The 17,941-nt window shown below is 39.4% G+C and overlaps 1 protein-coding gene across 2 annotated transcripts in view; it reads right to left on the bottom strand.

Annotated features, from left to right (window-relative positions):
* The window catches only part of DIAPH2 (diaphanous related formin 2), a 5,354,951-nt gene that overhangs the window by 3,245,327 nt on the left and 2,091,683 nt on the right, over positions 1-17,941 (bottom strand). For both annotated transcript variants that reach the window (XM_044057628.1, XM_044057629.1), the window contains exon 12: positions 7,391-7,507. In XM_044057628.1, coding sequence (XP_043913563.1) covers positions 7,391-7,507 — 117 coding nt within the window. The remainder of the gene's footprint in view (positions 1-7,390; positions 7,508-17,941) is intronic.

The raw sequence follows: 17,941 nt of genomic DNA, 5'->3' as shown, positions 1-17,941 counted from the left end.
AATACAAGAATATGCTCCACAACAGATAAATGTGATGTTCTGCAGTTTGTGTGTCACATTACATGGTGCAAAGGTAACAGTAGAAAACACTGGGAATTCACTTTAAACATCTCATACTGGAGGCCCATAGGATACATGCAAATGACTCTCTAGGGACATAACAGTGTTTCAGCTACATGGCTACTGAATGCCCCTGAATTTTTACTTTTTAAGCCTGTGTGTGCACACATTCAATTAACTAAAACCAAACCCCACTAGCTCTAGACATGCATACACGTCTCTTCCTTTTTTTACCTCTTGAATAGCACGTCAGTGGATTGTTTGGCTAAACTTCAGAAACATATCTTAAAAGCAAGCCTGATGTCCATAAACATTACGGTACTTGCAAAATATCCCAAACAGCATCCAAACAAAAATGTAAAAAAGTCAGACAAACCATTCAATAAAAACTGGTCTCAGTTTGTACTCAGCAATGAAGACTCCAGCTAATGGTTGACACAGTGAAGACTCTAGCTTGGCTGGGTCTATCTTGCAGTTTTTAATGAATTACCACTTGAAGTGAAATGATATTTCATCTTGCTTTGCAAGTTTGCCAGGCACTGATAAAACTCAAGCTTTGATAGTGTTAAAAATCTGGACATTAATCATTTATGGTAAAACAAATGGGGCAAAAAAACTAGGATGCTAGCTGTAATAATCTACTAGGATGCTAGATGTAATAATCTATTTTAGCATCTTGACAAGTACACATGAATTCCATAATTCAGCCATGTGGTAACTTCAGCTTTGAAGCGTCTCTCCCTCCACCCCACCAGCTTCCATATGGCATGCTATATGTTTATTATACAGGTCTCAGCACAGTGTGGAGGTGCCCATAACATCAATGCAGCATAACTGACTGACTCAGATTTCTGAAATCACAGAATGAGATTTGTCCACCGCACACTCTTGACACTAATGCTGTGGCATCACAAAGTGATTACCCTAATGTGGACATGCCAACTGATGGTATTACAACAGTGAATGCATCTCACAAATCACAAAGGCAAAACAACTAGCAGTGCTGGAATTTTTACATAGAAGGTATATGGTACAAACCCTTCATTGTTTACGTTAAGTATTATTCAAAATTTTGTAAAAACAGAAATAAGAGCATTGGACAGTACTCAAAAAATCAAAAGTTCAGCTTGAATTTTGAAAATGGCCGTCACTGACTTACTGACCCCTATTGGATAACAGTTATGAAGTGCATCAGGATTTCAAGGCCTCTTTTTACCGATTTATTTAAAGCATTTCATTTTGTCACCCACCTCGATATTAATATGGCTTTATGCAGGTTAGTAACTGTTGAAGAGACACGTCTGTGACACAGATGACCTAGGTTTGACAACAGACTGAGGTTGCTGTGAGGCCAGGCTAAAAGAAAACACCTTGCAAGCTACTCCCATTGCTCTGCCAAAATGCACTCGACTACCACAACACAACACTAATCACGAGACACATAACTCTCCTAAACAGTGTGTCACTCACCCAAAGCCCCTAAGGCAAAACAGCATGCCCAACACATTAGTCATAGGTGACTCAATAGTGAGGCACACTGATATCCCACTCACTAGTATGAATAAGGAGAAAGTAACAGTCAGCTGCCTGTCAGGTGCCAGGATCCGTCACATAACACACTCACTCAGGTCCCTCAACAACAGGTACAAATATGACTCTGTCATTGTACATATGGGTGTGAATGACCTGAGATATACCTCCCTGGACTACATGAAGAGACATGGAGGAGCTCTCAGATTATGTAGCCCAGGCAGGTATGACCCTAGACCTGTGCAGCATCCTACCATCACCCAGAATTATACCAGAGTACAAGCAGAAAATGATTGATTTCAACAACTGGCTAAGTTTCTGGTGTCATTCTAAGGGGATCCAGTATCTGTCTGCCTGGGATGACATGACTGAGAGACATCGATGCTTTGTCAGAGAAGGCCTGCATCTGTTACCCCTGGGCTGCCGGATACTGGCCAAGGCTCTTGTCACCCCTATAGTGCCTTTTTTTAGGTGGTGTTCCAAAGACAAAATTACCACTGTAACAGCTACAAACAAATGCAATCTGAGGGTCATGCTGCTCAACTCTAGAAGTCAAAATATCAAAATGCACTAATTCGAAGCACTCCTTAAAATAGAGAACATCAACATCTGAGCTGTAACAGAGACCTGGTTCAAGGCAGCAGAAAGCATCCCTGCACTACCAGGCTATAACTCAGTCCACACCTTTCAGCCCCAGAACTTGGACTGGAGCTCCAAAGGTGGCGGTGTTTTCATATTCATAAAGGATGCGCACACCCCCAGACTGGTAGTCCAACATAATGCATCAGAGGTACTTCAGGTGCAGCTAACATTGGGTAAGACAGCAATTCTTGTCGTAGCCTGCTATACATCTCCAACCATGTCTCATGACTCACACTCCACATTCCTAAGCACCCTGGAGAATATCAGAGTCCAAACTAACACTCGCATACTGGGAGACTTCAACTACCTCTCCATTAAATGGGAAAACCACTCGTACCAATACACCGTTTCCTGGAATTCATTAATTCCAGTGCCCTGGACCAGCTCATCCTTACCCCCACTAGAGGTAACAACATCCTCGACCTGGTCATTACTAACATGGGTAACCATTGCTCTACACCAACAGTCAACTCCTCCCTGGTTAGATCAGACCACAAACTCATCACCTTGGAAATTCACATCCCTCCACCCCACCCCCCCACCCCCCTGCAAAGGTAACTACCATGAAAAGCGTCTCCAAAGCTAACTTTGGCCTCCTAAAAACAGAGGTGGCTAACTTCATGTCACCCATGCAAAAGGAGAATAGTTGCATGACCACTGAATAATACACCAATACACTGTACGAATACGTACACAAATGCATGGATCTCTCCATACTCAATAGAACCAAGACGCTCTCCTCCAAAAAAAGGAATCCAATCTGGTGGTCCTCTGTCATAAACAAACTCTACGACAGGAGGAAGAAACTGATGCGGAATAAGGTGAAGTCCCAAGACTGGAAAAACTCCCTTATCGACCTCAACAAAAAGTTGAGATCCCTCATCAAATCCTCCAAAGCTAGCTATGAAAACAGAATTGCAACAGATAGTAAAGACAACCACAAGGTCTTCTATAGTTATGTAAAGAATCTCCACTGCAATACCCAAATTTGCTCGGAGCTACTGCACATTGGTACCTCCTACACCGAGCCAACAGATATTGCCAATATACTGGCCGAGAGATTCAGTGCCAACTTTACCCCCCCCCCCCCAAGGACCAATCACAATGCCAGGGACCCAGTTTTACTGCTGCACAGGTTAAAACAGCACTATCCAAGGCCAAGAATACAGCTTCTATGGGACCTGACAATATCTCTGGCTGTGTTCTACATGAACTACAGAATCAACTGGCACCTCACCTGTGTGCCCTGTTCAACCACAGCCTCACCTCAGGCTTTGTCCTTACCAAATGCCACAATGCTACAGTCATCCCTCTCCACAAAGGAGGAGTGACTACAGACCCTGGGAACTATCTCCCCATTAGTCTGAGTCTGATATGCAAAGCTATGGAACACATCATCATGGACTTAATAAACAAGGATATATGGAATTTCCAAACTCTGGATCCCACACAGTTTGGTTTTGTCAAGGGTAGATCATGCCTGCTCATCTTGGTTGACTTCTCTGAGTCACTCACCAGAGCTGTGGATGAAGGCAAGGTGGTTCATACAGCCTACCTTGATCTGGCCAAGGCCTTTATAGGTTCATAGATAAGTACTAGGCTATCGGCCGTAAAGCCTATATAAGCCTAGAGGTTCCCTGACTTTCACCACCCAAGAAAATTATTTCTTGATACCATTTATTGATTTCTTTTGTCCCGTTCGATTCTCAGCTAGAGCGTCTTCTGTGTGGAGGCATGTGTGAATGAGCGTGCCTTCGTTGAAGGCTGTGCATCAGGGCTGGTAACTCGGCATGTAAAAATCCACTACCAAACATTAGCGGACCAGAGTTCCGTTGTGGCGACCCCTAACCGGGATAAGCCAAAAGACACAACAACACATTTATTGATTTCTTTGATACCATTCTCTACTCAGGAATCATAGAAAAACTCACTAAGCTAGGTATTAACGCCTATATCACTAGGTGGGTTGCAAAGTGGCTCACTGATAGAACCCACAGTGTGAAAGTAGCTGACTCCAAGTCAGACTGCCGACTAGTCATGAGTGGAGTCCCACAGGGTTCAGTCCTGGGTCCTCTCCTGTTTGGTATATACTTCTCTGAAGTCCAGGTCAACACAAAGGGACTTTGGCTGACAAAGTTCACAGACGATTGCAAGTTGGGAGCTTATTAATGTCCCAAGTGATGTTGACATCCTGCAGAATGGCCTCACTGAGACCAACGACTGGTGTCAGAACCATGACTTTAAGCTCAATGCCAAAAAATGTGTCATCCCCTTTGGGAAAAAACCCAGTTCCCATGAACTACTACATCGATGGTAGTCCACTGAACACAGAAAGCCTTACAAGAGATCTGGGAACACAGGTTGACAGCAACCGCTCTTTTGATCACCACATTGCCACTGTAGTCACAAAGTCCTTCTATGTGGCACATCTCATTACTAAGGGTTTTGCATCCAGGAAGAAAGAGGTCATTGTCTCCCTCTACTCTTCCCTCATTAGGCCAATCATTGAGTACAATGTCCCATTTGGCATGTACCTCACTAGACACCTGCAACTGGAAAGGCCACAAAAGTACCTCACAAAGAGGATCCTAGGCCTTAAACACTTGTCCTATATGGACAGACTCGAAAAACTACAACTATTCTCTGTCTCATATCGCCTACTTAGAGGCAATCTCTGCTCGACTTACAAAGCCATGTCTGACCCAGCTCTGTTAGTAATGCTACATCTAAAGAAATCCCAATCCCTCCACACCACACTCTCCAGAAGACCTCAACCTCATTACCACAATCAACAGAACGTACTGAAGGAACAGGTTCATAACCCAAAGACTGCCCATGCTATGGAACAGACTTCCTATACATGTCAAGCAGAGCACCTCGCTGACCTTCTTCAAGAGAAATCTCGATGAGTGGATGGGAAAAAGAAAATTCACCCCGGGGATAACTCCAGTGGCTCTACTCGACAGAGACACTGGGAACTAAGGTCAGGTGGCACGATGCCAGGGTAATCCTATGGCTAGGCTTGTAAAGGCCCCAGGGCCATTAGTCTAGTACATACCTATGAACCTATGAGAATTCTGGGGATGTTTGGATTACGAACCATAGGGTCACCTGAAGTCAGTCATAACTCGGTGGTACTACACAGAAGTGGGTATACAAGTACTGCCGGTAGACAACCTCATTCTGGCACTAAGATGTGCTCTAAAGTAATTCCAGAATTTCTTCCAGAAGTCAGTTTTGTAGAATTCCACAAGGATCCCTATTATTAATTCTCTTTTTTTTTTAAACAGCAATTATGAACACCACCATAAATAATGGCATTACTTCAGCTACAGTGATGTCAAGAGGATGAAATGTTTACTACTGACAAACTACTGCTAACACCTAACACATGCAAAAACAGCATTAAAACATTACAGAATTACACATTACAGAATTGTGCTAAAGTTCAGAATTTAGATTTTAAACTTAAAAAAATGTAAAGACATATTGATAAATGGCTTCGCTGAAGATAATTTAATGGGTACGGATTCTATTTACATCGATTAAGCATAACTTTCCCCCTCCTTCTCTAAATCAGAATGAGAAAAAAAAAATGATGAAATTGGTTTTAATGTACTCAAAAATTGCTTAACCAGTAAGGTTACACAACAAGTCAGAAGAGCCCTGCTTAAATACATTTTTGATTGTACTGTATTGTTTATTCTAGTTGTAACAGTATTTTGCTTGAGAAATTGAGAGCTGTTTATCACTTCATCCTAAGATTCATGACCGATTCTGCCTACACAATATATTAATGTTCTTTGTATAAAACATATAAAAGTATCCCTAACAGAATAAATTTATGGAAGAATTTAGTACATGTATACAGTTTGTCTTTGTTCTTTTCCACAGCTTACTGCTAATAGCTTTATTTGCAATAATTAAATGGAAACTGTTGGCAGAAATTATTCTGCATGGGCTATTCCTTCTTATTAAAGATACAATTTTGAAATATTTATTGTTTAGATCTAGTTTAGCAAAATAAATATATAAAAGTACACCTGTTGAATCTACTCCATATGTTTGCAGACATAACAGAAGCAGAGTTTTTGTACTTTTAAGTCTTGCAAGTGAATCTATTTTTTGTATTCACTTGAAGTTTTAAGTTTGAATGAAATGTAATGTAGTTAAAAATGGTGAATTATACACCACCAAAAAATTGATAGGTATCTATCAACCTATCAAAACGGTGAATTATACACTACCAAAAAATTGATATTACACTCTTAAAAAGTGATTGCTGCTTTCTCAGCTTTTAGCAATTACAAACTTTCTTTTCAATAATTAATTCTATACTGTTCTCGGTGTCACACAGCACACAAACATAGCAGCAAAAGAAAAATGGCCCCATTTTTGCAAAGTGTCCATGTTGCCTCACCCTTCCTGAAAATCTTATGTCACTGCTGGACATTGCTTTAGTATCCCAAGTTCCTACACAGCTGATGACAACAAAATTCTTTTAGATTTTTACTTATATTTGTTTAATTTTAAAACCTCGTTAACCCAGCTTCATAATCAAGTTTAGTTTTTAAATGAATGGTGGCATGGACTTCTGATGATGCTGTAACAGCCTTAAATTGATTTGGTGTCCCGATGTCCACGTATTCTTAAACAGGAAAGACCATGGTCTCCCTATTATAAAAAAGTAGGGACCTGATGACAATGAAATTGAGGGTCTGACAGTATCAGAAAGGTCAGATATTTGATTTTCAAACCCAATAACTAGGTAGCGTGATACATTGTACACTTTGCTGAGTTAGTATTTGAAATTCAAATGGACTGAAGTTTAAAGAGAGTAAAAGGCTTCAGACATAACTTAAAAGTATGTATTAATCCCTCATTTCCCACCATCTTGGAATGATGCAAAGGTTCCAGGATAGAGTTTTGTTTAGTTTTGTTAAAACAATGACCATCCATAGCAGAATACAGAAATAAATAGGCAATCAAACTGTACAGGTAAAAATAAAAGCAATAACTGATATTTTTTTAAAATATATTAGGGTATTTGATACTAAAAGTAGTATAATGAACAGTTAATTGCATTAAGCCAGGTTTTAAATCCCAACAACAAAGAACCAGAAGTAAAACATAAATTCTTTCATTTGGTGTTTCTCACCGTATGTAATAATCACTCCGGATAAGCAGCAGGTGTTGCAAAATGGAGAGGAAAAAATGCTCCGCTTTTGTATCTTTTACCATGTTATAAAGCAGGTGGTACACTTCATTTATATCGGTGCATATCTGGTTAAGGAAAGGCTACCATTTTAAATATAAAGTTCACGTACATAACATTTTGTCATTGCAAGGTCTGCATTTTTTAATACTAGTCAATGTCATTGCCTAAGTAATCAGTCTACATTTTTTATTCTTAATCAATATTCCCTGACATGTTTTGCTATGCATACCCTAAAAGTTTTAATGATTTTTAGCTGCTTTTTTCTTTTCTTTTTTATTTCATTAAGAAATTCATCCCTTAAAAGTGTAACTGACTGCAGTGATAAAGTAGTAATAAATATGGTCCCTCAAGCATTCCTATCAAATGCTGTCCTAATAAATCAAATTTAGGCAAGACCAATGATAACATTCACAAATCATAAGAATGTAGAAGATGACCAGTTTCTGTAATTCACAATCAGCTACAGCTGACATTTAAATGCATGAAGCTACAAGAAAATGAAATATTTATCTGTAAGAAAATATTGATCTTTTCATAATACTTTTGAGAAATATTCATGGGTTATCATCAAAAACTCCTCTTGCCTCTTAGAGTTTTCTAAAGTCTTGTACTCACATCACATATCTTCATGAGGTACACTGTATGTAAAAGAGAAAAAAAATGCATTAAAATGCACTGCACCGCATTTCCTGAAAGAAAAACACAAGAGACTAAAAACAAAGAAAAGCTGATGAAAACATGACAAAACACACTGATATCAGTGCTACTTCAGCACTTTTATAGTTCAAAGGGTTCTAGTTGATGGGGATTTGAGTGCATACTATGGAGTTTGCAATGAAAATACAATAAAGTCAATAAATTAAACTGTTCTGAAACTATTTTGAAACATAATAAAGCTTCTAAGAAATAACTATTTTTACTTTGTTTCAACCTGTCTTTCTGAATTCAGAAATAAACAACCTGACATTACAGAAACTCAGAAGTCAGCAATGGAAAATATACATTTGACAAATCATAGAGTTACAGAACAGAAACAAGGGGTTCATGTTCCACACACACTGGAACTTATTTTGTATAAAATAATACAGCTCTTAAACTAGCCTATGCTTTTCCGCCAATCTGAAAAATAATTAAGGTAGATGAATATACTTGTGAGGTTACTTATTTTAACTAAGCTAAAATAAGGGCAGTACAGAGCGTCAGTGGTTAGAGTCGCTGCCTCCAAACCCATGGTTCTTGAGTTCAGTTCCCTGATGGGTCCTGAGGAGTCTGCATGGTTCTTGTGCGAGCCAAAGACATACAGGCCACTGAAATGGTAATGTCTAAACCGCCCACAGCTGAAGGGAACAGGACCAGTCCTCTCCTTTATCCCCACATATCAAAATAGGCACTGGTTCTCCTGTAACCTTGAAATAGATAAAACAGGTACCAGAAAATGAATGCGTGAATAAAATGGTAAATATATTAACAGAAATAGTCTGCAAATGGTTAATTTTAAGTGTGTAACAGTATACATTTTGAAATGGTAGCAAGATTCCAAGTTTCAAATCCCAATGGATTACTGTATAGACACAGCACTAACCTAGGGACCAGGCACTAACACTGGTGCATCCAGCAAAGCCACATGCAGCCAATTAATGTGTTAAAATATTCATATCCTGGGCAGTGGTAAATCCAACAATGGATACCCTGACAGATAAAAATGCCCTTTGAGTAACAACATAAAGAGCTAATCCTAGCTCTAATGTATATCAGTAACATGGAACATGTGCTAAGTCTGCAGAAGCAGGTTAGGGGAAGAGTGAGACATAAAAAGGCCTTAAGAGAGATGTATGGAACCAAGAAATAAGTAAAGTTTCAAAATGGGGATGGTTTCTTATTCAGCTGATTTATATTATCACACCTTCAAATTTATAACATAGGTTACTATGTGAACAGACACTACACTTATTCTCTTCAGCTTCAAATACCATTACTATGCATTTGTGATAGTGCAGTCTTGGAGACCACCTACAATCCCTCACTGAGCCAAGACTGAGTGATAAAATGGTATTATGCTCTTGTTATACCATCCACACTTACATCACTGCCCAGCATTTATTGATACTTGTTAGAAAAATATGTATTAATGTGTGTTCTTAATGCTAATTAGAAGCTAAAAGAGTTAACACGTTTTTCATTCTATTTTATATACACTATTTTATATACAGCTTAGTTTTATATGAGACTAAAATATGCTTTTGAAACTGCAGTGTGCTTTCTGAAACTTGCAAAATGCCCTCTGACCTAATAACTGCTAGCACAGTGAAATTCATGTTTATGCCTTTTGGAAATGTACTTGAAAAACAGGTGATTATCTGCTAGGTCAGGAAGCAATGAATGAATGAACAATGCTATATTCTATAGTGTTATGATTTTGAACAATTAGCTCTGTTCGTGGTATGAGAACATGCACAGCTGCAGAAGGAAGAGATAAAGATGGACAAAGAACTGTTGAAGAAATTAACTGCAATCTATACTTGCTTTGTGCTCAAATTAGCCATAGTACCTTGATGGTAAGATTGCATATATCTAACCGGTGGTAGCCAAGGCCACGTTGTTTTTCTTAGGAAGTTTCTCACAAAAATTGATAGTACAAGCAGAAAAGCATGAAAACAACTGCTATGTAATGACGATGTTAAAATTTGTGATCTGCTACGTCAGCTTGGTAGGCAATGTCTTATTAGAAAATGTATAAAAATGCTGGTATTTCCTGATTCTAGTTAGACAAACTCTGTATTAGCACGTTTTTGTCTCCTTGCTGCAAGATTAAAGTGCCTTAACCTGAACCTACCATGTATTGATCATTTTTTAAAGTATATTTTTCCTTTGACAGATTGGTCCTTCGAGCCGGAAATATCTCTCGCTCTAGCTCAGGTCAGATGGGCCCGGTGGCATGAAACCATACGGGGAAGAAGTCACATCAGTTCTTCTGCTTTGAAAAGACCTCCGACTGAATTGTCGTTCAAAAGAGGACAACCATTGTCAACAGTTCCGGTGGGATCAAACATGGAGGCTCAGGTAAGGAGGAATTTACAATTTTTCTGTTTTAGATCAGGGACTTGTTACAGTATTTTATTTTGTCAGGGAGATCTGTAAAGTGCAGATCAGGGACAAAAAAGATTGCTGTCTTGTCATAGATCAGGGAAACAGAATAGGTAGGCAGTTATTCTAAACTGTGAAGAAGTGTAAATCGTGGTACCACGTGATAAAAAGGGTTACGTAACAATTTCTAACTTAGCTAAGACAACATGGGAAATAAGTGCACAAAAAGTTCCCGAGATCCGCCCTTAACCGAAGACGCGAAATATATGCAATTACAGCATGCCGACAATGTTAGCTACTATACAAAATGGGTTAATAAATACAAATTTGATGGTAATTTAGATAAACCTTCACTTATCAAACTTGTCAAACAACTTAAAACAGACGCAAGAGGTCAGATAAAAAAGCAACGTCAATTAGGAGTTCCTCAGGCGCACAGGTGGCTTGAGGAAGCAAACCGCAGGGAGCAAAAGATTAAAAATTCAAAAGCAATGTTTTTAGATAAAGAAGACAATAACTTGGTAATAGCAACAGCCCCTCCGCTTCCCTTACCAGAATATGAAGTGAGTGGACAAGCTGATCCACCTCCACTATACCCAGCTGTTCCTGCAAAACCAAAACAGTTTGTCAGAGATCCTATCGCGACTAGGTCTCGAACACGCAATTTGAGAGGGGATATTGAATTGTATGAAATAAATAAAAATTCACAAGCTATGAGTGAAGAAGAGATATGTCCACTCATAGAAGTACCAAATCCACAGGCAGGACAGGACCCAACTCTTCTAGTATATAGACCGTGGACACTGGCAGACTTCGGGAAAGCCACAGAGGGAATTCCCCAACCAAAAGTTAATTTTAGAAAATTCTTAGAAGACTTACAGGGCATGAGGTTAAGTTACCATTTGAATGGAGAGGAAGTAGAGAAAGTAGTCAGACAAATCGTAGGTCCAGATTGGCACATGATCAGTGGCAACTGGAATCCCCGTGACGCAGAACTTAGGCCACTCCCACATAGTAACGCAGAACTGGATAACAGAGTGAAAGGTCTGACAGACCGAATCTCTGAGAAATGGAAGCCAAGGGCTGACTGGACTTGCATTAATCAATGCATACAACAAGAAGGTGAAACTGTTGACAGATATTATGCCAGATTATTAGAGTGTTTTAATAACCATTGTGGAATGCAGGTACCTGAAGACCAAACACATGATTCCCCATATGAGCAGCAGCTAAAGAATGCATTTTTGAAAGGCAGTATTGCACCCATTAGCAGCTTTATTACAAAGCACATGGTAGATCATCGTACAAGTAGATTACAGTCATTACTTGAATATGCAAGACATGCCGAAAGGCATTTTAATAGCAAAAAGAAAAAGAAAACTCAAGTATTTGCAGTAAAAGATGGATCAGAAGTCTTTGTAGTACAAACTGGGAAGAAGGGTAAGAAAAATGCCCAGGGAAACAAACAATCTGATAAACGATCAGAGGATTTTGAAGAGAGAAAGAAAAGGGGTGAGTGTTTTAAATGCGGGAAAAAAGGACATTTAGCAAGGGATTGTAGGCAAAATAAAAAGGTAACCACAGAAGACAAGGAGGGTGAGGACTGACTATATGGTAGTCAAAAATCACTGAAGAGGAATAATCAAGAAAAGACAAGTGCAAATGTGATAGAAGGAGTAGAGGATGTGATAGAAGAAATAGAAGATATGCATGAAATCACCGATGGTGAAGAAAATGAAATTTTAGACTTGGCATTATTGAGCCTAGAGCTCTACTTAGCAGACACAAAACCGGAAGTTACACTTCTGGTAGAGGGGAGGGAAGTTAAATTCCTGTGTGACTCAGGGGCTTCACGGACCCTGATACATCCTTCCAAACTTCCAGAAAATTCAGAATCACTTGATTACATATTAGTGAAAGCAGCTAATGGACAGCTGTATCGGGAACCACTCTCCCACAACATAGCAATAACTGACCCTGTTTCAGGGATGACCCAGAAAAGCAAAATTGTTGTTTCTGCAAAATGCCCAGTAAATCTTTTGGGCAGAGACCTAATGCAAATATTTGGCATAGCAGTAGTTCCAACTATGCAGGGTATGGAAGCACAGCGACAAATGGATACTTTTGTAGTGCGACCGGAGGGTGAAACATTTTATTGGTACAGCTAGGTCTTGGTTACGACTGGTCCAGGGGCAGTAACTGATGAACTGATGAATGTAGCCATCAGTAAATCCACCTCCCTTGACACTGATAAACAGCATTTGTTGTATTGCACTCTATATTACTGTAGCAAACCAGGACCTGATAAAGAATATGAGCAAGAACTGTTTAGAAACCATGCTAACAGATTAGTATTACGAAATTTGTACTGGGACACAGAAGGAAATAGTATAGTAAGCTGTTCATTGCCTCAGGAATTCCTAGCACTTTACAAATCTAATTGATTACCACATGTGAGTTTGACTAAAGATAGAAATGTGAAGTGGGCAGACCTAGGAGAAAAAGTCACAAGGTGGGAAAAGCAGACAGAGTTAGAACTTTCCAAACAGGGAGTACAAAAGCAGAAGCTGAATTGGATAACACAGACACACCCAGCTGTACACTTGCAGGCAAGTGAGGACAGCTGAGTAGCACTCTTACTAGAGGAAGAGGAAAAAGCCTTACGAGACATACCAGAGACTCTCTGGTCAACAGGAAAATCAGATGTAGGACTTATTCGTACAGCAGGACCAGTCACTATCATGCCAAAGTCAGCATTTAGACCTCAAAAGAGACAGTATCCCTTGAGAAAGGATGCAGAAATAGGAATCAAACCTATAATAGCAGCCTTACTTAAGGAAGGAGTATTGATAGAATCTCCTGATCACCATGTAATACACCCTTATTTCCTGTTAGGAAAGCAAATGGAGAATGGCGTATGGTCCAAGATTTACAAGCTGTAAATGACGCAGTTATACCCAGGGCACCTACGGTGCCAGATCCACACACCTTATTAAATGATTTGAAACCTGAACAAAAGTATTTTTTTGTGGTAGATATTAGCAATGCATTTTTCTCAATACTGATACACCCTGACAGTCAGCATTGGTTTGCATTTACATTTCAGGGGAAAAGGTATACATATACCCGACTACCACAGGGATATTGTGAGAGTCCAACAATATTCACACAGGAAATAGCAAGTAACCTGCCGGGATTTATCCCACCAAAAGGCAGCCAGATTTTACTTTATGTAGACGACATTCTGCTGGCAGCCCCCACCCAGCAAGAATGCAGAGAAGATACCATAGCATTACTACAATTTTTAGCTACTCAAGGACACAAGGTAAACAAGAACAAACTGCAACTTTGAAAAAAACAGGTCAAATACCTGGGATATGTAATATCCAAAGAGGGCAGAATATTAGATGAAGACAGAAAAACAGCAATATTACAAGCACCTAAACCAACTACCAAGAAGAAAATTATGTCCTTCCTAGGTACTACTCATTTTTGTCGAAGTTGGATTCCAAACTATGCTTTGGAATCTGCTCCATTGACCAACTTGATATTCAAAAAGCCTGTGGCAGCACAAGATTTATTACAGTGGACACCAGAAGCAGAATCAGCTTTCTGCAAATTGAAACAACTGATAGCATCCTCATTAGTTTTAGGGTTACCAAACTATCAAACTATTTTTCCAAACTGTAGATTGTAAGCAGGGTTATATGACATCAGTGTTAACACAACAGCATGGGGACAAACAACGTCCCATAGCTTACTATTCATCACAGCTAGACCCAGTGGCACGATCCCTGCCCCACTGTGTACAAGCAGTAGTCGCAGCTGCAATGACAGTGCACTTCAGCCTCAGTAGTGTTATTCCACCCTCTCACATTGAGAGTGCCTCATGCAGTCGTGATTATTTTACTGCAAGAAAAAGTAGCATATCTTTCTCCTGCTAGACATCTTTCCTGTATGACTATACTGTTGAGCCAACCTCATATGACAATTGAACGATGCACAACTTTGAATCAGTCAACCTTGCTTCCAACCCCTGCAGATGGCAAACCACACTGCTGCCTGCAGGAGATTGAGCAAAAGACACTACCTAGAAAAGATCTCCCGGATGTTCCCTTGGATGATGCCGAGGTGACATACTATGTGGACGGCTCATGTAGGAGGGGTCCTACAGGACAGAATCTAGTGGGGTCTGCAGTAGTTTCTGATACTGAGATTTTAGAAGCAAAGTCTTTACCGCACAACTTATCTGCACAAGCAGCAGAATTGATTTCTTTAACAAGGGCATGTACCTTGGCAAAGGGTAAACGAGTGAGCATTTTTACTGACAGCCAGTATGCTTTTTCTACTGTACATGTTTTTGCGCAGCAGTGGAAAAATAGAGGAATGATAACATCTACTGGTAAACCAATTAATCATGCGCAATTTATTTTAGATTTGTTAGACTCTATTCAGTTACCTCAGAAAGTAGCTATTTGCAAATGCATAGCTCATACCAAACAGGATAGGATTTCGAAAAGTAATGCGAGGGCTGATATAACTGCAAAACAAGTAGCTTCAGCTTCAGAAGTATTTCTTTTGAGTGAGGAATTACAACCATCTGAGATTTTAGACTTAGAAATGTTAAAAACAATGCAGACACTTACTACAAATGTAGAAAAACAAAAATGGATAAAACGAGGAGCAATTCTTGAGAAAGGGCTGTACATCTCCAAAGAGAGGAAACCAATTTTACCATCTAACTTGTTTAGATATGCAGCTTTGTTGAGTCATGGGCAGTGCCATGTCTCAACAGGAGGGATGGTACAGTTAGTGAATCAAGTGTTTACAATGTATGGATTTACAATCTACACAAAAAAATTTTGTGCAGCATGCCATGTTTGTAACAAGCATCATGCACAAGGGGCACTGAAACCTAAGCAAGGGAGTTTCCCTACATCACAGTATCCATTCCATACTATCTGTATGGATTTTATAGAGCTGAACAAATGTGAAAATAAGAAGTACTGCCTTGTCATTATAGATATGTTTTCCAAATGGGTGGAAGCTTTTCCAACTAAAAATCCAGATGCAGCTACTGTTGCAAAAGTCCTCGTTAAAGAAATTATTCCTAGATTTGGCATACCGGAAAAGATTTATAGTGACAATGGCACACACTTTGTAAATCAAACTATACAACAATTGAGCCGTTACTTTGGGATTTCTCTGAAAAACCAATGTGCATACCACCCCAATCTGCAGGATTAGTAGAGAGGTACAATGAAGTTTTGAAAAATAAGCTTAGGAAATTGATTAGTGATACACAAAAGAACTGGGTGCACTGTCTACCTCTGGCACTGTTGAGTATGAGAACTGTTCCAAATGTAAAAGGGTTAACTCCTTTTGAAATTCTGTTTGGGAGGGCATATTATACACCTCAGTGGAAACCTCTCATGCCTGCAGACCAGGAGGCTGACAGTTCACTTGCAGAGTATATGAGGCGATTTTTGAATAACAAACTTTTGCAGTTAAATTCTGTTTCTGATAAAGAGCAAACCAGACCATCGGAAGCAGCAATAGTCCCAGGCACGTGGGTCTGGGTAAAGGTCTTGAAGAAAAAGAATTGGAGTTCTCCGAAGTGGGAAGGACCATACTAGGTGCTACTGTCAACACCCACTGCAGTCAAGATCGCAGAGCGAGCGTCCTGGAGTCATTTGACACACTGTAAATTGGTTAAGAACTTTGAACTGGACAAAAACCTTGTTACTGTTGTACAACGAGAACAAAATGACCAGGTATAGAGTAAACAGGGATGCAGAACAACCTCAAAAAATTTGCATGATTATTCTGATAGCTATACTGATAACAATGATCTTTTTGCTGTGGCCTTTCCTTTTCCCAGCCACACGAGTTAAACTGAACAAACATGATGCATTACTCATAGACTGGCATCCAAACTTTAACACTTACCAAGCAATTAAATATGTGTATGCTGAGACTTTTAATGTTTCGAACTGCTGGATTTGCACAGCTATACCAACAGCATACAGGGGATTACTGATGACTGCTGTCCCCCTAGGGGTTAATGAGACTTGGGAAAACTTGATTTTTGATACTACGCCTGTGAAATCACAAGACAAAGTAGCATTGTACCTACCTGTTACATAAAAAGGGATTGTATGTTTTTATAAAAATGACACTATTCAGGTGGGTTGGAGCAATTGCAATGTGACTGTTTCTTATAAATCTTATATTATGGCCAGTAAGGCAAAAACTATTTGTGATACAAACTATGATGCATATTTTGAAAAGATGCATAGAGGTGTTAGTGAAATACAACATAATCCTGTTCTTTTAAAGCAGCTTTCTATTATTGATAAGAAAATGTTTCATGCAGGGCAAACTTATATCAATACTAAAGTAGAGAATTGTTATTTTGTTTGTGGGAAAAAAGCATATAAATGGCTACCTGAGAATTGGTCCGGCAGTTGTTTTTTGGGTTACCTGGTTCCGGCCATACCACGCACTGCAGCTTTGCCTCAGGGAAAAATTCGAAACATCAGCAGTAAACCTAGAAGTCCAATCAAGAGACCCGAGAATCCAGTGGGACGAATTGAAGCAGGGTGGAGAAACCATAACTCCATGAAAAACAAAGATAAACTGACACACATGGACTTGAGTGACACCATTATATCGTGGGCAGGCATAGCCCCTGCATATGGTGCAGTGAAATTGATTTGGGAGCTGAGAAAACTGTCTAAACTTCTCGAAGTTTTGAGCAATGTAACTTTTTCTGCTCTCGAATTAGTGACTGATGAACTAAATGCTATGAGAACTGTGGTACTTCAAAACCGCATGGCTCTTGACTTCACCCTAGTGGCTAGAGGTGGTACGTGCGCTTTAATCAAAGAAGAATGCTGTTCGTATATTCCTGACAACCAGCACGAGATAAACGACCATCTTGAGGTGATCCAGCAAATGTCAACCATGACCAAACCAGGCCTAAACCCTCTGACGGACTTTTTCCAGAATTTGTTTGGGGGGGTGGGGTTCCATCCTAATGAACATCCTGATTGCCATTTGTGTGGGATTACTTCTATTAGGAGCATGCATTTGTCGTGGTATTCCCTGCATGAAAAAGTTAATCAAAGATTTTATAGACATGTCAGTTTCTGAGACTTTGTATCAAAGTACTGAAACTGAAGAGTTGTTGAAAAGTGAAACACCTTCATAGGTCTAAACTGAATGACTCTCTTAACTGCAAATCCTGAATGGAAGAGGTTAGGAGAAGCAGCAAACTGTTTATGCTTTTGAAAATAGATTTAAAAAGTATTAACAGGGAGGAAATGTTAGAAAAATATGTATTAATGTGTGTGCTTAATGCTAATTATTAGCTAAAAGAGTTAACACGTTTTTCATTCTATTTTA

This window comes from Protopterus annectens, chromosome 15.part0, assembly GCF_019279795.1.
Source record: "Protopterus annectens isolate FY-2018-M chromosome 15.part0, PAN1.0, whole genome shotgun sequence".
Taxonomy (NCBI): Eukaryota; Metazoa; Chordata; order Ceratodontiformes; family Protopteridae; genus Protopterus; species Protopterus annectens.
This window is presented reverse-complemented; position numbering and strand designations above follow the sequence as displayed.